The sequence below is a fragment of the Peromyscus leucopus genome, chromosome 2 (assembly GCF_004664715.2).
Source record: "Peromyscus leucopus breed LL Stock chromosome 2, UCI_PerLeu_2.1, whole genome shotgun sequence".
Taxonomy (NCBI): Eukaryota; Metazoa; Chordata; class Mammalia; order Rodentia; family Cricetidae; genus Peromyscus; species Peromyscus leucopus.
Genome location: NC_051064.1, coordinates 21,187,567 through 21,211,916, shown reverse-complemented (window position 1 = coordinate 21,211,916; position 24,350 = coordinate 21,187,567). Strand labels below are relative to the sequence as shown.

Below are 24,350 nucleotides of genomic sequence, written 5' to 3'. Positions count from 1 at the left end.
CCTTAGACAAATTGTTCTGCTGAAATAATTTTGGTTTATTAGCTTTAAAATTTTTAGGTAAAGGGTAGATAATGAAAAGTCCAACTTAGGGTTGAACAGTCAGTAGAAAACTTAAGCGGGCACTGAAGGACATGAACAGGGCTTCACTGCGGATGCCGTCTGTAACTAACAGATGTCACTGTCTCTCGGTACTGATCTAAAGAGCAGAGGAGACATCTTCCGGTACTATGGGAGCCTCTGGTGGACGACAGGCTAAGGTGCACCACACAGCTCAGGAAATCCCAGCTGCTGCTGACTTCGCAGCTTTTCAGGGAACCAGTCCGGGCCCACTATCAACGCTCTCTGTCACAACTGGAAGCATAAAGTTCAAATGAAGAGAAAGTGCTAAGACAAGCACTTGGGAAAAACTACCTCACAGGGAATCCGTTTCTTTTCTGTCCACTTCGGTCTCCCCGCCAGTCCACCTAGGCTCAAGCTTTCCTTCTGCCTTGGAATTTCTCCTGTCAATGATGCCAACAGTGCAGACACCTGCTGCCTGTCCCTTCCACTCTCTGTCCTGGTCCCCTGTTCTACTGCGAGGCAATTTCATCTCCTGCAGTTCCAGGATCTCTGACTAGTCGCCTCAGAGGCTCCTCATGTGACCCTGCCTCATTCTCACTTCAGCAGAAAAGATCACACTAAACATGGAAGAACTCCTCTGAGAGGTCTGACATCTTTACAAGCGACCTTGATCTAGGGCTAGGAGGCAAGAGAATCTCCTGGTATAAAAACTAAGAGAGAACCAAAGAAATCCTAATTCTAAGTTAAATAATATTTTAACAAATTCTCAAAGAAATCAAAGTGAATGTAAAAATCCACAATGATTTTGTATATGTTTATATGTGCATGTGTGTATGCAAACAGAGGCCAGAGGACAACCTTGGGTGTCTTTGCTCAGGGACTGTCAGTCTTGTACGCTTGTTTGAGAAAAGCTCAATCACTGGTACGCTGGCCAGCTCTGCAAGAACAAAGACCTGAGTGTGAGACCCAGAATCCAAGTGAAAAGGCCACACGGGCTTGTAATCCCTGTGCTTGGCAGGTGGAGACAGGCAGATCCTTGGGACTATCAAGCCAGCAAGGCTAGGCTTATGAAGAGCCCCAGGCCAGTGAAGACCCTCCTTAGAAAATAAGGGGAGATGGCACCTAGGTTTTCCTTTGGCCTGGATGTTCACAGATACTTGTTTCTGTACATGCACACATACACATGTGAGTGTATAGACAGGCACACATACCCCCCACATACACACATGTACAAAATTACTGAGGTCAGGATTGGTTAAATGCAGAAAAAGTCTGTTTAAGACACACAAGTTAGCAGAAGCTAACTGTAAAGCTAGGCTTCTTCCTAAACACCCTGACTTTGAGGAGGTACCATGTTCTTTCTTGCCACCACAGGTGGACATGTGCCATCTCTTACCAAGTTAGCACTCTGCTTCTCACCTAGAAACTGCTGTCTTTCTGAGCGTCGCTTCAAGCTCAGCTTCACCAGGTCTGTGGGGGCGTCGGGCAGGCTGGCGGCCTCCTGGTAGGTCTCGATGGCCCTGCGCAGAACCTCATTGCTCCTCCTCTTCTCTGCCAAGTCGTCTTCACACTAGAGGACACCCCCAGACAGATCAATGTCCCATGACCTTTGTGCTTGTCCTTTCCCCCAGAGATCCATGACAGTTAATGTTAGGCATCTTTTAAAAGAGAAAATTGGCCTTTTCTTTAGTGAACAATACAAACAAGAGAAAGCAGGGTAACGGACGGCCGTTTCCATAATAGGAAGAAAGGTGCTAAGGTGAGGAGAACTGTAAGGTCAAGGCGATAATTCCCAGGGCTGGTGGGGTGGACATCATGATGTATGAGAACATTATACAGACAGCACTCTAGTCTACAGTCAGTTCTTCCATTTGTGTGCTCAGTGCCTCACTCATTTCATCCATTCATTCATTCAACAGCTCTTCTCTGAGGCCAGGCAACTGTTCTATGTATGTGTCTCACTAACTGAACACATCAGGGTGAGCTCTTTTCTCATTTTGCTTCCATTTGGGAAAGGATAAAATGGCAAATACAAACCAAGGTGCTATGCATAGAAACAGTGGGCTGATACATGATGGATGTGGGGTGGGGAAATTACTGGTTTACTCAGGCCGATCAGGGGAGTCTTAAAGAGGGGACAGACTGAGGCTATGGGGAAAGATTTCGAAAGCAGAGAGAAGAGCAAGGGCTGTGGCTTTCTAACACAGCAGGAACAAAGGGAAGGCTGGAAGAGGGGAGGGGAGGGGGAGGAGACAGAGCCATCAGGTGATTCGGGGCCTGGAAAGCTGCTGAGGATTCTGAACCGTTCTGTGAGGAGAGAGATGTGGGTTTCACATGACCTAGTGCCTTGAAAGGATCCAAGGGGTTGTGCTAGGCACAGCATTGAGAACAGGCGGCTGCTGGCCTCCTGCAGCAGTGATGAGTGGCAGGAAGAGGTGGGACTGTGGACTCATCTTGAAGGAAGGTGCCAAGAGAGCCACAGCTGCATTAGAGAGAGAATGAATCCGGGTTTGGTGTCGGGGACTGCTTGACTGAACGTCATCCCCCAAGAATGGGAAGGCAGGACCCAGGTGGATCCTGGGGAAGCATGGAGTCAGGAATTCAGTTTTTGATACTATAAACCAAATGCCAAGGGGAGATAAACACTCAGAAGGTCCATTTCTGGGTGTGGACTTTGGGGAGAGGTTGGCATTAAGGACACATACATGGGAGGTGTCAAGGACAGATGTGATATTTAAAGTTGGCAAGCTAGAAGAGTCATGAGTGTAGACTCAGAAGAATTCCAAAAACTAAATCTTAAAATTATCTAATGTTTCAAGATCATTAGAGGCTGGGAGACACAGGAAGATGAGCAAAGGGGATAAAGAATAGTTGTGTAGGAAAAACACAACAACACAGCTGTTGTTGGTTTTATTTTTTTTATTCTTAGCTCTTTAGGGGCCCACCACCCAGCTCCCATAAAAATTACACATGGAGGCTTATTCTTAACTATAAATGCCCGGCCTTAGCTTGGCTTCTGTATATCTTACTTTCACTCTTACTCCATGGCTGGCTGTGTGGCTGGCATCCTCCTCTCCTTGTTCTTGCTCTTTATTCTTTTCCTCCCAGATTTATCCTTTTGTTATATCTGACTTCCAGTCCCACCTATCCTTTCTCCTGCCTCACTATTGGACATTCAGATCTTTATTAGACTATCAGGTATTTTAGACAGGCAAAATGACACAGCTTTGCAGAGTTAAACAAATGCAACATAAAATAATACAACACATCTTTGCATTATTAAGCAAATGTTCCACAGCACAAACAAATGTAACACATCTTAAAGTAATATTCTACAATACACAGCAATGCTGCAGAGGCCAAGTGGAATATGAAGGTTTTAAGAGGAAGAGAAGAAGTATGCTCCAAGTGGGCACCAAGATGGACAGGAGGAGGATAGTGAAGAGAATGTAATGGACTTCTCTTATGCTCAGTGGCCCTGACATCATTGTTTCCGTGGGTTTGTTGAAGACATGCATCAGAATGGAGCTGTGTCAAGAGAACATGGGAGGATAGAGGGAGGAGGAAGTAACTCCTTCAAAAAGGCTAGCTGTAACAGGAGCCAGAACATGTGTCTACAGATGTGGGGGAGGTGAGAGCCCAGGGAAAAGTCTTCATGATGAGATAGTACACCATGTTTCTCAGGAGATGCAAAGACCCAGAAGAAAGGGAAAATATGATGACAAGAGAGGACACAAACCACATGAAGTCTTCTAGCAGGTGAGAAGGGAGGGGGCAGGATAGTTCATACCTGTCAATGGATGGGTACAAGGTATCAGGACAATTGTGTGAGAGGGTAGAGTCTCTGGACACTTTTATTTTCTTATACCCAAAATTCATAACTTGAGATTGAGAACTGGGAATGAAATACCAGAGGCAGGAAAAATAGTGGGGGCGGCGTGCATAAGATGGACCTCAATAGCTTATCAGATCTTACAGACTTTCATTTAAAGATCAGCATTCAAGAAAATTTATAGCAGTTTGATGCTGAAAGTAGTATATAAGCTTTTTAAATCAGAATATGTGAATATAAGTACTATTTAACATAAAATGTATGCTGGGTTAATATGTGAAGTCTGAGAACTTGGTAAGAAAATCCTTATATCTCCTCCCTCAGATGGCAAGTCATTTATTTTTAAGAACCAACCTCAATCGATAAAGACATCTGTGAGAATGTTCTTTTCAGAAAATAGCACATCAATAAAATAATGTGCTAGCATGCATTGATTAGGATAAGATTCCCAGGCTAATGAGGGCTCACATGGAAGCCGTGATAGATCATCCTTGCTTGATGGACATACACGTCAGACAATTCCACTAACTTGTCAAGTCTGCAGTAAGCTCACCCAGCACACTGAGCCCCAGGACAGGAAGTCCCATGTCAGTAATCCGTCCTGGCCACACATCCTTCCTTCCTCTGGCTATTCACAGTCAGCTTCTCTGCTTAACCCTCAGCTTACTGCAAGTTTGGTTATTGTGAGTTAACTTCCAAGACCATGAATACTGATAGTTGGCTGAACAAAAGCAATGTCCCTGAGCTGAGGGAATTCCACAGAGACCACCTAGTGAACCCTCTCTATCTGGAGTCTGCAGAGCCACCCAACAGAACTGAGGTCTCTGCAAATGCCAACCACAGTAATCCATCAACTCCTTCAGAGTCAGACTGGAAAGAGAAACACATACTACAATGCATGTGCCTGTCTGTCCCTTCTCCAGCCCCTGGCTCCTTCACTTCAAATGAGTATAAATACCAAAGTAACATAAAATTCTTAAGAACTCTGATAAATGAAACTAGCAGCATTTGTTTAGAATTGGAAATGTGTAGAATGCTTAGGTTTTTTTTTTTTTTTGGACAGTTTCATATCTATATATCACACAAGCCGGGCTGAGAATGAGCTTTTGTCGCAGGACATTTCTGTCACATTCTGTGGATGGACTAATTCGCTCAAACTTCCTAAGGGACGTGTCACATTGTACCTCAGAGCCACTAATGATTTGTGAAAGATAATGAAGTGAATTCAGTTAATAATTTAAGATTTTTTTGTGTTCACTGTTTAGAGAACTTGGTCAAAATTGAGTTTCAGAGATCAAAGAGTAAGATATAATGAGTGATACTTAAAAATATAGACCCTGTAGTTTGTATTTGACTTGGTGTTGAATCTTTAGGATCTGTTAAGATATTGCAAAGAAATTGCTTAATTTGCTAACTGAGAATTGGAAAAGCCACAATGTAGTCCTTCTTACAAAATTTGTCTATTTTTATTTTTAAAACTTCTATAAATTTAAAGTTTCCTTTAAATTACTCTATTAAAATTTAATTTGCCATGCTTAACTTTTATTTTATGCCACATTAGTGTTAATATCAATAACATCTGTAGCATAATATCTTAGAGATTAAAAAGTACTGCCTGAGGCCCACATCTCAAATTCCTCCTGTGAAAGAAAACCGCACATACAGAGATCACTACATTCCAGCGGCTCCAGTAACCATGACTAAAATCACATACAGAGAAAACTTGGAAAGTACAAATTAATTTGCCATAATTAACATTTGCACAACCATTTTCACTCCAGTTAATGGGCTTTCCATAATCAAAGGACTTGATATTAATCACAAAACACATCACTTATCTGGACATTCTAAATCTTTTGGTGATAAACTTTCTCTCTCAATAGCAACTTAGTTTCTCAACAATACCCAAGTAGTTTACCAAAACCACACAGTTGCTATGCACTATACCTGGTATGTACCAAGGACAAGGGAAAGTTATTTGTATCAACTGTTTTACAAATTTGATTTAGGTAAATTTAACTAATGAAATTGAATGAATTACTTTCTAATGGGATAGAAAGACTCTGAGCAGCTGGATCTCGTGGCCTCCACCTTCAGTTAAGAGTGAGACATGCTGTCCTCCTATAGACATGGCACTAGCTGTGAGGGTCACACCCAAGGGGATACTGTCTGCTTCTCCTGGGTCCACTAACTTCTGTGGCTCTCTACCCATGGCTCCCAGGCTGACTGGTCATCTTCTTTGGCGCAGGCCAAGGTACCAGGGACGGCTCGAGTCCTGAGGCGGAGGACACTGCTTGATGAAGTTCAAGCTAAACTTCCCCAAGAGATTTGATCAAAGGCGGGAGGCTTCTGTTTTTGCTTTTAGGAGTTCTTTGCATAATGGTGAGTTTTCTGCTTATCCAGCCCCCCAGGAAATATATTCATGTTCCTGAGGGAAAATTTTAAGACAAGAGGTCTTGGCCAGAAAAGAGAGTCACAAGAGTCTTCCTTGTGCCCCAAGGACTGTGGTACCAGTAGGGTGGATTCTGAGAAATGTCTTGCTCAGCTCTGGATACAAGATGTCACAAGTATATCCATTGCCCTCTAATGAAGCCCTATACCAGGGTCTTCCTTTCTGGGAGCATATAAGAACAGGTCCCTACTATAAAACTAAGGAACAGAAAAATGCTGTAATCAGCCAGTTGATCGCTTACTATGACATATTTTGTAAAGCTTGCATTTTAGAAAACATCAAATGATTCTACACGGAACTTGGTTAAGGTAAAAATAATTTCAGATTGTCTAACATATTGAAACTACATAAGGAGGTAGCCTAGACATAGGCTGTAAAAAAAATAGAAGGTCCTATACTTTGCAGACCCTGAGAAATTTGTAACTTCCTGATTTGACAGCCACTGTCCACAGGTGTTGTTTTAGATAAGACTGCCCTGTACTTTACTTTTTCACCCTGGACATTTTTTTTTTTTCAAGACAGGGTTTCTCCATGTAGTTTTGGTGCCCGTTTTGGATTTCGCTCTGTAGCCCAGGCTGGCCTTGAACTCAGAGACTGGCCTGCCTCTGCCTCCCGAGTGCTGGGGTTAAAGGCGTGTGCCACCACTGCCCGGCTTTACCCTGGAAATTTAATGAGGAAGTAAAAAAGGACCCCAGGCTCTGATGCTTGCCAAATGACTTGTGTAATCAATATGCTATATAAATAAATCGTCTCTGGCTGAGGGAGAGAGCTGCTGAACCCTCAGATGTGGGGCCATCCCTTCCCCCCGCCCAACTTCACACCTCCTCTCTGGGGCCTGAACCTGGTGAAGCTGGACTTCAGTCCTCCTTCTCCTCCACGAAGTTTACTCCTTGACATCATTTTTTTCTACCAGCTCTGAGATCTTGAGATCCAAAAATGTAGTGGTCTCCTTGACGCACCATATGAATACCTGATAACCACTGCAATTGCAAATTTCAGCTCAACTGCTGTTCTGCTTGGTCAGTAACTGGCATTATCTTCTCCTCAGCTATTCAGGACAAACCAGGAATCTCTGGTCAATTCTTTTTCTCTGACCCTTCCATCTGAAGTCCTTTCTAATCTATCCCTTAGCCCCATCCATGGCCAGGTCACAGTCCACGGACGGCACCAGCATCTCAGGCAAGCCACACTGTGACAGCTGCCTACATTCTGTGCATCTGATTCTGCTCTCATAATCCATTTTCCAACTGGCAACCAGAGCAATCTTTACAAAAAGCCACCAGATGGTCACCTTCATGAGTAATAGCCTCCAAAGGCTCCCCTAGGCACGGAAAACGAGAGCTGTGAGGAGCTGTTGGCCTCTGTCTGCCCCATGCCCCAGCAGGCCTCTCTTTCTGTTCGGGTTTCTGATGCGAACAGAGCTGCCACGAATCCTGGCCTGTGTCTGTCTGTCCCCTCTACCTGGACAGCTCCTGCATGACCCTGACACGTCTCAGCTCCCAGTTCCTCCCAAGAAAGCGCAGTCTGTTCCGCCAGCTTCACTCACATCCTGCAGCCGAGACTCTTCAGAAGTGTGCTTGTAGATCCCATCGCCTCCTCTGCTCCTGCTTACGGCATGCATTGTGAGGTAATGTGATCTGATTGCTTATTTGTAATACCTTGTAAGATTCAAAACTATGTTCATTTATAAAAAACTACCCAAGGCTTTCCTCAAGCATTGTCTCCCCGGTGAGCCTTTTCTCTGCCACCCTGTCCATCACAGTGACCCCTCCCATGTCCAGTGGCTGTTCCCTACTTCCTTTTTATTCTCCTCACAGCCGCCACTGGCCAGTCCATGCATGGTGCTCCCTTGTCTTATGCAGCCTCTCTCCTTCACAATGGGCTTTGGGAGTCCATGTTGCGAGGGACCTCTCTCCAATCCCAGCAGAGGCTGACACACAGTGGCTCTCACTACCTGTCTTTAGAGTCAGCTCTCAGTTGTCCCTTATGTTACACGGGAAACAGTTTCAAGTTGTCTGCCTATTATAACAACTGACACCTCAGAAATGTCTAGGGCTGGCTGTCGGAGACAGGGCAAAGAGCAAACAAGCCTAGATATGCAAGCCATGCAGTGCAGAGCCTGGCCTTTCTCTGACCTTACCCCACAGGAGGGGACATCTTTTGCCTTGGTCACCCAAGGGCTAGATGCCCAGCAATTAGAAGCCATTCCTACAGCCCTGTTCACACTAGGCAATCCTGGACTTAGAACTCTGCCTCACCTTGCTTTTCTCATGGAAAGCCTCCAAAGATCATGCTAAACCTCCCTTCATTTGCCATCTTCCCATGTGGCAGAGCATGGGGCCTCAGCTTCCTATCGTAAGGTCAGGAATACAGCAAACTCCTATGTCCAGCCATGTTTGTGTCCATAGCTGACTGACTATCAAACAAATGCAAAACAGACGTTCCCAGCACAGCTGTGACAGGAGCTGGATGAAGAGGTGAGCCTGGCCAAGCCTGTGACAGGAGCTGGATGAAGAGGTGAGCATGGCCACGCCTGTGACAGGAGCTGGATGAAGAGGTGAGCCTGGCCAGGCCTGTGACAGGAGCTGGATGAAGAGGTGAACATGGCCACGCCTGTGACAGGAGCTGGGTGAAGAGGTGAGCATGGCCAAGCCTGTGACAGGAGCTGGATGAAGAGGTGAGCATGGCCAGGCCTGTGACAGGAGCTGGATGAAGAGGTGAACATGGCCACGCCTGTGACAGGAGCTGGGTGAAGAGGTGAGCATGGCCAAGCCTGTGACAGGAGCTGGATGAAGAGGTGAGCATGGCCAAGCCTGTGACAGGAGCTGGATGAAGAGGTGAGCCTGGCCAGGCCTGTGACAGGAGCTGGATGAAGAGGTGAGCATGGCCAAGCCTGTGACAGGAGCTGGATGAAGAGGTGAGCCTGGCCACGCCTGTGACAGGAGCTGAGAGATGATAAAACTCAGAAGAGGAGATGGTGGAGAAAGAATGACGAGGGAGATTGTGGCTGGTAAGAAATGAGTCAAGTCAAAGAAGCTGCCAAGAAGCAAAGTGCCGTCCATGTCACTTATTTAAAAGGTCTCTAAAAGGCAGACTTATTATCACCAGTCACACAACGGAGCCTAAAAGCTCCAAAGAGCCCAAAATGAAAACCATGAGAAAATTCGAATGGAAGGGACATAGGGTGACAGAGGACCCATGGCAAAGGTGTCCATTTGCAACGCCAGAGACAAGTCATCTGGATGTCACTAGACTGGACAGATACAGTATTGAAAGCTACCTCAATTAAAATGGCGTGTTTTCCCTGGGTGGATATATATACTTGGGAAATGACCAAGAAATTAGAAATTAAATGTGAAAGAGTGAAAAATCTGACAACACAGAATATGTGAAGGCCGGGAAAGTGTTCTGAGATGGGCCCAAGGTACCTGTGCTTTGCCGTATCTCGCTCGTGGACTCTGAGGGTACTTGCAAACCAGTTCTTCAAACGCATTCATTGCTTCCTCAACCTTACCCTGTTAGAGAGGAACAACTCCGTAAATATAACCCCAGTGAATAATTAGCTTTGTTAAAACAAAGCTGTGTCAAGCACAAACATAAAACTGTATGAGTATATCTTAATTTTTAAAATGAGGTGAGCTGAAAATGATGAAACATGAATTTTGCTGACGATAACCACATTGTCCTCAATCTCTAGTGTCCACACATGTTTTCCTAATGAAGACATTTAAGTTACACATGGGGACAAACAACACTGGCAGAAGGATGCCTCAGGCCCGTCGGAGGCAATGATGTCACCACAGCTTGGAAGTGCCTGAAAGGATGAAGAATAAACAAGAAGGCCGTCAGGGCCACTTGGCCAGGGCACTGGTCTCCAGTAGAAGTCAGGGTTGATTTGGCTCACCCGGCTGTGTGGAACACATGGCTGCCTCTGTGGCATGCATGAGCTCATGCCGCCTTCTCTACGGTTCTTTAAAAATAAATACCATCAGTGTCCTATGGGGGAGGTAAGAAATTACTGCAAATTTCATGGCTGGAGAACCGAAGGCTGAAACTGGTTTCATGATATTGGAATCAAGTGCTAAGTGTACCACTAACAGACCTAAAGGCTCCAGGGGAGAATCTGCTCATGCCACTCTGGCTCCTGACGCTGTCGGCATTCCCTGGCCTGTGGCTGCCTCGCTCCACTCTCCTCTGTCTTCACACAGCCCTCTTTGACATCTGTCTGTCTTGTCTTCCATCTGGACCAAATCTCCATTTACCTTTCTAGGAAGGACACATTCATGTACTTTCCAGACAGCCCATGAAAATCACACCTAGAAAGAGGTTTCCAAGGCGACACTTATGGGTCCCAGGAAACAGGGTTATCTTTTGAGGGGGGTCAATGTTCAGTCCACCAGTGTGGGCCTTAGTTTCCTATGGATGTGGGACCACACCCCCATAAATCTGGTGGCTTAAAACAAGAGAAATTTGTTCTCTCAAGGTTCTGGGCAAGTAGATATCAAAATTACTTTTTCTTGGCTGAAATGAAGATTCTGCCAAGACGATGCTTTCTCCAGAGGGAAGTCCACCCCTTTCTTCACGTGTCCCTTGACGTGTGGCCCCACCACTCCTATCCCCACACCTTCTCTTCTCTGTGTGTGCCACCTCCTGCATCAAATTCCCCTTTTAAGGAAACATGGCTACACTTAGGGACCAAATAGAGAATCCAGTATAATTTGTCTCAGTCCTTAACGTAATCACATTTGAAGGACCTTTTCTCCTACTAATGAAACTTGTACAGGTTATGGGGATTAGCATTTGGTCATCTCTTGGTGGACCGTTTCAGCTTCTATCATATCCAAAATGTTATTGCCAAAGCCCCTTTCATGGGCATTGTACTAGTGTACCACTAACAGACCAAAACCACAGGCGCACAAGATTCATAACAAATTTTACAGCACATCCTTCCTCCTCGGGAACTTATCCTTTAGATCGCCTCAAGCAACAGGCTGTGTGGCTTTCATAGGGAATCATCATACGTGCTCACACATGAGCTGACTATAACATAAGTGTGTCTGGTTTTAGTCAGCTTCTCTCCCTCAAGATCTTTCCTAGCTACTAATACTGCTATTCAATACTTATTCTGATTTGAAAAGCATATGGTATTTATAAGTAACTACCTAAAAATGAGCTGTCCCTCAATGCAGCTTACTTTTATATATAGACAGTTCTGGAGAGATGTATACATGGGCCACAGTTTTGGTGTGAAGCCAGTGGGCAATGCTAAAGGACATTCTGACTGCAGAATCCACCTGAGTGATGTGGGATCATCAGGACCCTTCACGATCCACCTGCATCGACAGTAGAGCATGTGTCTATGGGCTCAGTGCAGACAGCTATTATGCTAAACAACATATTCCAGTCTGCTTCTGTTTCTCTGATTCTGACTGCATGGAACTGGAGGTGACATCATCTGTAGCATGATTTAGAGGCTGAGGTGTGACCTTCCATGTGCTCATCCTACTGTGGCTCTGTTTAATGTCTTACCACAACCATCTCCTACCAAAAAACCCAAAACAAACAAACCACCAACAACAACAACCAAGAGTGCAAACATTATCTCCTCCCTTAAAACCTTTCATTTATAATACCACTATAGTAACAATCCCATTAAAATATAATACCTTTACAATAAATAATTCCAAAAAGTGAAGGAATATATTTTATTAGGTTATCATCAAATCTAGGTTATATCTACCCCTGTGGGGGTAGATAAAGAGAAGTTTTAAATAACACATGTTATTTTAAAAAAATCCAGTGATTCAGAGACAACAAGATGATTCAGTAGGCTAAGGCACTTGTCACCAAGCCTGAGAATCCAAATTTGTTGCTGGGAACCCACACAGCAGGAGAGAACAGATGCCGGCACATTGTTCTCAGATCCCCACGTGTACAGCACAGCATGTGTGTACTCACACATGTGAATATACACACATTATATGCACATCAGTGAATCAAGAAGTGTACTTGTAAAGCTTTAGAACTTTGACTATTCAAATGTCATCTGATTTCATACAAGTTTGGATATAACAAAACACAAGCACATGCTTCCACACAGTGCAGCATTTGGATGTGAGAAATGGATGAAGCCTCTCTAGCTTCCGGGCACCTTAGCTCTGTCCTCAACTATTCCTGTATACTGAACTGTATCCTTTGGAAATACTAGCTATAAAGACAGTCATAAACAAGACTTAATTATGTTGATGCTTTTGCCACAATGTATCTTGAGAGCAGATGTGGCTGCCTGTCCTTCCTCCTTAATTTGCCCTCTTACAGACTCACAGTGCTCCTGAAGGAAAACACCATAATTTCTCCAAATGAGCAAGGCTGGAGAACACACTGTGGATGGTGCCAGCACTTTAAATCCCACTGACTTATGAGCTCCTTGGTAACTCAGTCTGTTTATCATTCATTAGAACCACAGGAAACTCCTTTTTAAAGTCCTTTTATGTTTCAGCCTAAACGTCACCTTTACCTACAGCCTCCCCATGTTTACATGCATGATCAAGAGCAGAGAATGTGGAGGAAACACAATGAGATGAAAGAAAACGTCCCTGCTACATTTGGATTAAGAAATACAACACCGCCCCCCAACCCCAACCCCAACACACACACACACACACACACACACACACACACACACACACACACACACACACAAACCCCTAAGGAAACGACATCAACTACAAAACATAGATGGCTTTGCTTAATGAAGGGAAACAAGACAGATGCAGAAATCATTTTATCTGTCCAAACCCTAGGTGCAGTGAACAATCACCATCTCCAGCATCCTCTAGAGTTACCGTGTTCATCTGTTGGTGACCAGGGTTGACCAAACCTCAGCTGTGAAGTCTTGTCTAATGCTGATCACAGAGGCCTCCTTCTTTTGCTGCTTCCAATTGACAGGTGAGAAGCGCAGACTCAGCCCACTTCCACCCCTAACCTGCACATTTTTTTCCTAGCTGGCTCCCTGAATGCATCCCTTTAGCTCACTTCTCCGCAGCGAATGGCTGCTCCATAGAAAAAGCACAAGACAGAAAAACTAATGACCACTACAGACTATGAATTTAAATATAGTCTAATGAAATTTCTAAGAAAAGCAAGCAGATAATTAATTAATATCCCGACTACAATATAATAAACATATTGTGGACTATATTATTCTTATATTACATGACTGTGGCCAGGCTAAAAGAGATAAGATTTCAATATGATGTCAATTCATTGTTTTCAAAAGCTGAAGCATGTAGTGATAATGTAGAACATTCCAATTACTTAATGACAGAGCAAGTGAGAAGAACACGAAGCCTGTGTCATTTGATGGCCACAGGTGCTGGACTTGAGACATCTTGTGTCTGTTCTGAGGTCTACAGAATTGACTGGTGGTTAACTGGCAGTTGGCAGTGGTAATATTTCTTTTAATTTGAGTTTTACAAAAAGCAGGAGGGATTTAGGACTAATACATATGATATTTATTTTATAAACAAGGAAACTGAAGCCTATAATGGCCGAGTAGCTGCAGAATCAATGTAATCAGAACTGGACAGAAGTGGGCTGACGCTAGGCGAGGTCCTGCTGGCCATTCTCTTCCAATGTGGCCCTTGGGTGCAGTTCTACCCCACGAGACTTGGTTCACACAGAAATGTGCTGAGGTGTGTGGGAAGACCATGGGTTATTTCTTTTATGTTTATTATTGTTGCTGTTGCCATTGCTACTGCACTTTTCACAAACCTGAAATCCCCAAGATGTTCATGATGAAACCATTGCACATTTTTGTGCAAGACAAAAACCACAACCTACCCTTTTCCGGAGCCTTTCTGCAGCGTCAAGTTCAGCCTTAATTGTTTTATCGAATTTGTTCAGAAGTTTAGGCTTCTTTTTCTTAACTGAAAGAGAGAGAGAGAAAGAGGTTTTCCATTTGATTTGCTTTTTGTCAAGGCAATTATTAAAAATAAGGCTGAGAAGCCAGGTTTTGCTAGTTCGCTTTCAACCACTGAGCCGGTAAGACCCAGGAAAACACTGCCATCCTGCAGGCCATCCTGCACTTCATGGCTCAGATAATTCCCTCTGTATAAATGTAAGGCAGACATCATTTTGAAGAAGTCAGTGAACTTTTCCAACAGTGTATACTCACTTCCTAATTCTCCTGGGACTCAATATCTCCTCAATGTTGCCAGCCCATCTGGTGACCTGGATCTACCAGCTTCGTCCTTACTGCTGTCACTGCTTCGGGATGCCACGATGCATACTCACGCTTGACAGCAAAACCTACAACAGGAAGTCACCACTACCCCAGTCTACACTTCTGCTAAATGTGAATACTGCAGCCTCCCTCCATATCCTTAGCACCCTTTCTTATGCCAATTTCTCCATGAAAATGGCTTCTCTTGTGTTTCCCAGTTGAAAACTCCCCTGTGCTTTCACTCAAAGCCATGTGGCTGGTACAACCTCCCGCTACTGTTGAGTTTGCTCGCTCTCTCCCCGCCCACTCCTTCTCCCCGAGGCTTCCATCTTCTGCCCAGCCTCTTCTCTCCTCCACCATGAACATGTCTCCTAGATGGTTCTCCCCCATATGACTCCTATTAGCATATTTATCCCTGAAGTTACTTAGCCCAAATTGCAGGCTCCTGTAGGGTAGCACCATGTCTTAAACCAAAGCTGAATCTTATTTATTTAGCAAGTGGTCTGGGGTCCTATGCAAACCAAAGCCCTTCTCCTCCAAGGGCATCACACTCTGCAGGTGTCAGGGCAGGGCCTGCTGGTGCACACTGGGTAGTGCCCTGCAATACTCAGGTGCATCCAATTCCCTGGGAACCCAGTTGGTCAAAGGCAGAACCTTGAAGGGTAAAGCAGAAGCTTCCAGATAGAGAAGAGGACTCAATCCCAGAAATGTGATGCAATAGGATAAGCGAGAACAATCCGAAGATGGATTCATTTTTTATATTAATATTATAGACTTATTAACCTTCACCTTGCTCTGAGACAAAGCAAGAGAGACTGCTCCCTAGGGTCCACACATGCGCCCACATACCCTCGTCCTCTGCCTGAGAAATCAATCTTTTCTCTGCCTCACTTGTTGATGTTCTTGGGGTCCATCAGCATGTAATAATGCTAAAGTCATTTTACAGCAGATCAACCAATCCATCCAAACCCCAGCATCCCCACGTCTGCTCAGCCTCCCCTCTCCATGACCTCACAGTGGCATGTCACCACCTCCCCTCTCAGCACTCTGGCTTTCTCACCTAACACACAGGGAAACACAGGCCTTCCAGAGGGGAGAGTTTAGCAGTTAAAGGTTGGTGGCAAGTCTGAGGCTCAACTCTATCACGGCTAACAACATACATACATATATATATATATATATATATATATATATATATATATATATATATATATATATATATATGCCATTTCAGGTTCTAAACCCGAGTCTCACTTTCTTGCTTTAAAATTGGGGCGGGGGTGAGAATTAAGTCAATGTTATGCATGAACCACTTAGCACAAGCCCCAAGGAGCCCTTCCTGAGTCTTCTGCTGTTAATGCCGACATCCCCATAGCCCACCCGCTCTTATCCAGCTTGCTTTTTTTTTTTCAACATAATTATTTTTTATTGATTATTTGGGGATTTCACACCCTGCATCCCAATCACACCCACTTCCCAGTCCTCCCAGGTCTGCCCCTCTCCTGTGACCTTCCCCAAATGAGGATGAAGATGAAGAGGAGGAGGGAGAGGAGGAGGACACAGGCCCAATTTCTGTTGCCCATATACACACTGGAGCATGGTCAAGCTCCCAGTTGCCACCCCCTTAAAGAAAACCGAATCCTTCCCCGCCCACAGCCCTGCCAGGAGCCCTCAATTCTGGAGAGCTATACACTTCAGCATCCTTATCACAATTTTTAAGGTTATCTTCAATGGCTTCCTGTCTAGGCTGTTAATCTTGGGGTGGGGTGGTGGTGGCAGGGGTTGTCACCAAAGCCTTCTATGTCTCTCATTTTCAACTGTAAGTCTGCAGTCATCAATGCTACCAAGGACATCCACATGGTCTCCAGGGTCAGCATATGCCGCAGATCTCAACAGGGTCTCTGGTGGCAGTACAGACCGCAGACGTCATCAGGGCCTTCTGCCGAAGCACAGGCCATGGACACCATCATAGTGCTCAGCAGCAGCACAGGTCAAGAACATCAACACAGCTTCAGGGCAGCACTGACCAAGGACATCAGCATGGCCCCCAACAGCATGGCCCAGGGATATCAACATGGCCTCAGGTGGCAGTACACACCACCCACATCAGCATGGCCCCCAACAGCATGGCCCAGGGATATCAACATGGCCTCAGGTGGCAGTACACACCACCCACATCAGCATGGCCCCCCCGCAGCAGCATGGCCCATGAACACCAACACGGCCTCAGGTGGCAGCATAGACCGTGGATATTTGTGTGGCCTTTGGTGGTAACACAGGCCACAGACATCAAAACGGCCCCAGGCTGCAGTAGACCGTGGACCCAGACATGGCCCTGTGTGGCTCCTTGTTTCACTAGACCTAGTTCTTCCGGCTTCATCTGCTCCTGCTCCCAGCAATGGTTCTTTCCAGTGCACTGCTGGGTCCCCTACTTTTCATCCCTGTTCTTTGGCCTCTCTGTGAGCTCCATAGCTTCTCCCCTCTGCTGGACCCTTTGGTGACATGTCTCTGGGGGTCAGTCTTCAGCAGCCCATGGGGCCTTTAGAGCTTAATTTTCATACCAACTAATAATTATTTATTTAGCTATTTATTTATTTTGCATTGCATGTCTACAAACACAGACGGCTCAATCTCAGTAGACGAGAAACAGAGTCCCTTACTCCTCACACCCCGTAATGGCCTGACTTTAGAGAATTCCACCCTGCCTACCAGAGACCCTCATCGGCAACTTGGTCAGAATGGATAAGTAAAACAAGAGCAAATGAGGGACAAATACAGCCAAGGAAAACCGCTGGCTCCTAGCATCTCTCTCTGAGCACCTCACCAGGCTTTGCACACGTGGTTGCTATCATCCGTTGTCTTCCCACACACAAGGAACTAACTTCACTGATGAGACTGCTAAGGGTAAAGGGGCTAGTTAGTCACCTTACCTCTCTCCTCCTCTCACCCAAATGGAAGGAATGAATGCTTATTTGTTGATTTCCAAGAGAAAAGTTGCCTGAAAACCCTTAGCCTCCTGCCTCTCCACAGGACAGAGGATATGAGTTACTGGTAAAGGATATGCCTGTGTGTCTGAGTCTGAACCCTTCATCGCCTCCCAGAACATGTGTATGGAGCTAGGTTGGCTGCCTGAAAGGAGGACAAACATAAATTAGACAGAATGGTTCAGAAGAGTGCAAGCTAGGGAGCTGCCTGACCTCAAGCACGGGGTGGTCTCAGAAGAGGGCAGCCTCAGTGGAGTTCAACAACTCATGGAGGAGGCTCCCACCCTGAGGAACTAGAGCTACTCGCTACCCAGGGTGGGTGAGTATGCCCACTTCTGGGCCCAGCGTTAGGACATCTGTTATTCTTTATGATGCAAGCCTCATCTTTCAATCATCACTCCTCAGAAATAAAGCTGAAACTTTAAATATTTTAAAGCTCATTCTTTAGACAGTGAAAATAACTTCTCTGATCTTTATTTGGCTTCTTTTCTTCCTCTTCTCACCTCTATTTACTCCTAGTTTTCTTGTTGCTGAAAACCTTAAAAACGAGATTGAAAAGACTGCCAACTAGTGGGACTTCTCAGCATCCCACTGCATGTCAGTATATACACTGACACAGAAATGAAACCAGTTCTGGGTGTGGAGCGGTGGTGGCTGGAGGTCCTGTTGTATTGTCTCAGTGAAGACGTACATCTCATGTGTCCGCAGGGTGACAGCGGGGCCTCCAGGAAAGCCTGTGTGAACCTGACTGCAGGCTTTACTGCAGGTCTTGGAGGTTTTTCCAATGTGTCCTTTGTGTCACCAGGCATGAAGTTCGAGTTAATATGAGATTTACTTAGGAGAAAAAAAATTATTGGCAGTTTAGGACACCCAGAACAGTCTACATTAAAATTAAATGCCCACTGAAGAGTCACATGGAAGTACCCTCGTGCTACATTTCCACAACAGCACAAAAATAGACAAAATACCAGAACCTCACAGCATCCACTGCCAAGAAAGTAGCCTGCCCATTTTTCATTCTGAAGTCCAAGTTTCATCCTATCACAGCTATTTTTATTTTTAAATGTTTATAAACACACAGAAGCTTCAACAGTTGTAAAAGTTCACCCCTTCCTTATTCTGAGGCAAATGAACAAGCTGTAGGAATGATGAGTCCCAGTTCCCGCCATGACAGGACTTGGCAAACTTGCTTATACTTCTGTACCTCAGTTTCCTTATTTACAAGTGAGAGCTTTGGGCTGGTTCTCCTGAGATCTCTTTGCCTCTGATTTTCCTTGATTTAAATAATCAGAACAGAGTTCATTCCTCACTCCCCATGCTCTAGGGATTAAACTCAAAGACTAACACATGCTGGAAACATCCTCTACCACTGAGCTATATTCCTACTTCTCTTTTTACTATTTTGAGGCAAGGTTTCATTAACTTTCCAAAAGCTAGATTTGAACTCATTCTAGAGCCCAGGCATGTCTGGATTTTGTAATCCTCCTGCCTTAGCTGCCTAAGTAGCTACGATTATAGACCTGCACCACCAAGCCTCCGAGCCTTCCAAAGTAGACACATAGGGACTGGGAAGGATGGTTAATTTTTGTTGAATTTGGATAACTTAAGATGGCTCACGAGGACTCTGTCTACATTATAGTGAAGACTTCTGTTTTTTAATCTTTGTCAATACAAATCTTTTCCCAAAAGTACAAAGAATGAAGAGGAGACAGTTGCAGTTCAAAGCCTTGCTTCGCTTGCTATGCTGCAGTTGAAGTATAAAGACAGATAAAATGGAAAAGTACAGGCATGGGCAGGGCACTAACATTAGATACTTAGTCTGCAGAGAAATTCATCATGACTCCTTTTATTCCCCTTTAGGCCACGCAAGATGTTCCAGAGTGTGGTACATGGGAGAAGCTGGCCACTGACAAAATACCCAGAATCCTCACATTTTATTTGATCCGCTCCACTCAAGCAAAACAATTTTCCCAACAAAACACACAAAAAACTAAGTTTCTATGCCTATAGAGCCGTATTATTCGGAGGATCTTCCAAACGCAGCTTGTTCAAGCTACTGCATTATTCAAAATAATCTTGTAGATCCCAGAACATCCAAAACAAAGCCCAAATTCCTTGAAATGTCAACCAAATGCCAAATCTTCCCCATGGGAAATGACACCATGTGTTGGGAGAACATATACAAGGCTCCCATGTGGACACTGACTAATTTATTTTGCATTAGTCACCAAAGAGAGAAAATTCAAAATCTTTACCTTCTAAAATATTATGGTTGTGTTTGGAATTCAACAGACAAATTTCACAAAGAAGCTAGAGTCTCATGTAAAGTTAGCTTTCCATCCCTGTGACAATAAACTAGACGATCAACTTATAAAACGGTAAGGTTGATTTTGGCGTATGTTTTCCCAAGCCTTAGCCCATGCTCAGCTGACTCCGGGCCTGGGCTGAAGCAGAACATCAAGACACTAAGCACAATGAGGGAGGGCTGCCCACTCTGGGCAACCAGAAGGCAAAAGAGGATGAGGAGGGGATGGCACCTTAATATCCTTTCACCTCAGTAGTACATGAGCTGGAGACAAAGACTTCAACACATATCCTTGGGGAACACTTATCCAAACCACAGCTAGGAAGAAAGGCATTAAGGTGAAAATTGAATTTAGGAAAAGTGAGTACAGGTTAAGTGTACAAATAAGTCTTTTAGATTTCAAAAATATAGCATTTTTGAATCTTTGCATATGTAAAATAAATTACATTAGTAAATCTTGGTTATTGGAGTCAAAGCCACACATAAAATTCATCTATTCCATATATACATACATGAATACATGTATATGCATGTATACATCATATACATGCACACACATATACACAAGTACAAATACAACATGCACACCTGAAGGAAATTTTCTCTTGTGTTTTGAATGACATCCATCACCTACAGTCAGAGATGGGATTTCTGCTTGTGGAATTGTTTCTATGCACAAAATATTTTAGCTCTTGCAGCATTTCTGACTCTCTTGTGTTTTGAATGACATCCATCACCTACAGTCAGAGATGGGATTTCTGCTTGTGGAATTGTTTCTATGCACAAAAATATTTTAGGTCTTGAAGCATTTCTGACTTTCAGATTAGGAGTACTATTAATAAAATGAAATGAAACAGTGGAACCTTCTTGGAAAAAAAATGGAAAATAAGTACACCCAGGCAAGGGTGGCAGTCTAGGCAGAGGAAAAGTATTTATTCTGTAACTCAGTCACAATCTGTTGAGAAAAGGAGCTGCCTGTATGCCTGCTTTTATTTACTACAGATGCAATCAATGTACCCTGCTCCTGATGCTATGATTTTCCCCACAATGATGGACTTCAACCTTGAACTGTGAGTTGAGACAAACCCCTTCCCCTGTAAGTTGCTTCTGTCAAAATATTTCATTACTGCTACAGAACAGGAGACCAAGGCAATCAGTAACTCAGACATCTGTTATTAGCTATTTTTATTTTAAATGACAGGAGAGACAAATGATCGCCCTGATTGAACTCTAAGGCTTGTTGCCAACAAAATACATATTCTTGTATGAGCAAACCTGAATTTTCTAGACTACCAGTAGGCTGAAGGTGTGACACTGCTCGGAGAGCACAGGTATTGATGTGCTGTCTGCCCATGTGGAGGTGGGACCTTCTGATGCCAAACCTGCTGCAAGAGCCAAGAGAGTCCAGGGCACATGCTCGGTGGCAATCATAAGGTTTGCAGAGGAACAACACAAAGCCCACCCCAAAAGACCAGTACAATGAGAACCCAGACGAAGGACTCCAGATGTCCATGGAAGCCACAAAGAGGGACAGAGAATATTTCTGTCGGGCTGCCTTAGAGACAGGGTTTCTCTCTGTAGTCCTGGCTGTCCTGGAACGCACTCTGTAGATCAGGCTGGCTTTGAACTCACAGAGATCCACCTGACTCTGCCTCCTGAGTGCTGGAATTAAAGGCGTGCACCACCAGTGCCAGCAAATACATTTTAAATTACTAATTAAAGAGACATTAATTTAACTGTGTGACTGTCTCCCACAAACCCACTTGAAATGCTGTACTTATTCAAGGGAAACAGTGTTTACCTTGAGTTTCTTCTTTTCTCAAATTGGCCCTTTGTCTCTGTTTCCATCTCTGCCACTTCCTACTTACCCGAGAAGCCTACATTTCCTTTCTGTAGCCTCTAAAATATGGCATGAAATTGCATAGTTGACTTTTCAATGGTGCTTTCTCTACCTGGAAAACCCTTTCCAATACTTCTGTTAAACAATCCCCGATTTCACAATCTGTGGTCCTATTTCAAAGCAATCCCATGAAATTATCTATGATAGTTCATCAACAAAGAACACCTTTTTCTGTGCTTCTATAACATTTTGTTCCTAAAGGGAAAACAACAACAACAACAACAACAACAACAACAAAAAAAAAAAAAAAAAAAAAAAAAAAAAAAAAAAAAAAAAACAACCTACTCCTCAGACTGATAGCGTGGTTGTACGAACAGCACTCAATTTTCCCATTACTTCCTGACCTTGCCCCTTGCAGGCTTATTGTTTCCACAAGGAAAGAACTGACCTCACAATCACAGATGCCCAGCATCTGGCACTTCACCCACCACAGAGAAATCCCCAAGAGCTGTTTCTGGATGCATGAATGCAAGAAAAAAGCAAGACATTCTAGAAGGGATAACAGCAGTACTGGTTTGTAATGTAGGCACGTTTACTTCCTTAAAATAAAAGCCACAGTGTAGCAGGCTTTCTTTTGGGCCACCTACCAACTCCCAAGTCATGGTATGGAGACTTATTAGTTATGAATGCTTGGCCTGATCTGATGTCCATTTCTTGCTAGCTCTTATAACTTAATTTAACCTGTTTCTCTTCATTTGCATTTTGCCTCAGGCTTTTTACCTTTCTTTCATTCTGTATGCCCTACTGCATGTCTGTCTGTCTGTCTCTCTTTCTCCCTCATTCTCTTTTCATTCTCCCTCTAGCCGAGATTTCTCCTCCTACTGACTCTCTCCGCCTGCCAGCCCCGCCCTAGCCTCTTCTTGTCTAACTACTGGCTGTTTAGATTTCTATTAGACCATCAGGTGGTTGGGGCAGGCAAGGTCAAACAGCAACACATCATTAGATAATTAAACAAGTGCAGCAAAAAAATGTAACACACCTTTACATAGTTCAAGTGATATTCTACAACACAACAGTGCTAAGCAACTGAGGTACACAACAAACCAAGTATGTTGCTTTAAAGAATGACTAATCCAAACTGTTCAGTGCACCATGGCTGGAAGGACCGAGAAGGAAGACAAGAAAAAGAAGCAAAAGCTCAAGCTATTTCTCACATTTTATTCCATTTAAAGTTTTAGTGCATTTAGTAGGTCTGTACATTTAGTATGACAAGATACAGGCACAGCTAACCAGGAGGTTCTTGGTTTGCAAAGCTCAGCTGCTTGTAGTGAGACAGCAAAACTCCATAACACAGCTTTCCTTTGCTTAATATGTTACCAACCACCACCCCAACAGTTTCATTCATGTAGCCCAGGCTGGCCTTGATTTTACCATGTATCTGAAAATGATCTCAAACATCTGAATCTCCTGCCTCCATTACATGATACTAGATATGAGGCACCACACCATGTTTTACAAAGTACAGGGATCAAGACTGAACCCAGGGCTTTGTGCATGCTAGGCAAGCACTCTACCAAATGAGTTATGCTCTGGGCCTCTATTACTCTTTTTGTTTTGCTTATGAAACAAAGGTCTTACTCTGTTGCTGAGACTGGCCTTGAACTCTCTGTGTCAGATGATCTTCCTACCTCGACCTCCCAAGTTTCTGGGCTTATATGTGCTTGTTACCACACCGGGGAAATTCTTGGTTGATGTATAGTTGGCATCTATTGAGCACTTAACTGGTTAAACACTTAGGCCCCTTATCCAGGACACATAGTCTGTAAACAGTGGAGCCCAGACTCGGTCTCGGGCTGTCCCCAGTAGACCGCAATGCCAACACTCTTTACAATTGCTTCCTATCTCTGGCATCTGGCCCAGACTCTGAGGAAGTGGGGTGTTCATAGCTTTGATGATGATGGCAGAGTGGAATTAAGTATTAGTGTAAGTAGTACATTGTACAAAGGAACTAACTGAACTTTGTATTACTGTCTCTAAATATAGGTGTTTAAAAAAAACATAGTAATTTCCCTTCATTTTGTGTCTTAAGCACCAAGTTACATCACACAGACACATGAGAGAATGAGCTCCAGCGGTGCCACTTCTGGGTGATATGAAATACCTGGCTAAGCCTCTGTGTCTCCGTCAGTGCAGTGGGGGTATCTGACTTCACCTACCTGCCATGGACGACAGACATGGGCGTGAAGCACCACGCCAACATTAGGTACAGCTTCTACATATGGCATCTTAATTTACTTTAAAATTCTGCTTCTGAATTCAACAGAAAATCTGTATGAGTCACTGTCTTAGGTTTATATTGCTGTGACGAAAAGACCATGACCAAAAAGCAAGTTGAGGAGGAAAAGACTGCTGTTCCTCACTGAAGGAAGTCAGGACAGGAACTCAAACATGGCAGGATCCCAGGAGTCATTTCCTCAACTGAGGTTCCTTCCTTTAATGACTCTAGCTTGTGTCAAGTGAACACACAAAACCACCCAGTACTGTATTAGAAAATGTGTAAAGGGTTTTTTGTTGTTGCTGTTGTTTTCTGTTTGTTTGTTTGTTTGTAGTTCCAGATTTGCTCTATAGTCAAACACTTCCTTGGTAGAGCAGG

General features: G+C 44.1%; 1 protein-coding gene across 17 annotated transcripts in view; it reads right to left on the bottom strand.

The window, feature by feature from the left end:
* The window catches only part of Asph (aspartate beta-hydroxylase), a 340,882-nt gene that overhangs the window by 173,448 nt on the left and 143,084 nt on the right, over positions 1-24,350 (bottom strand). For all 17 annotated transcript variants that reach the window (XM_037202420.1, XM_037202409.1, XM_037202410.1 and 14 more), the window contains 3 exons: positions 14,187-14,272; positions 9,773-9,859; positions 1,480-1,630 (listed from right to left, as the gene is read on the bottom strand). In XM_037202420.1, the coding sequence (XP_037058315.1) occupies positions 1,480-1,630; positions 9,773-9,859; positions 14,187-14,272 (324 nt within the window). The remainder of the gene's footprint in view (positions 1-1,479; positions 1,631-9,772; positions 9,860-14,186; positions 14,273-24,350) is intronic.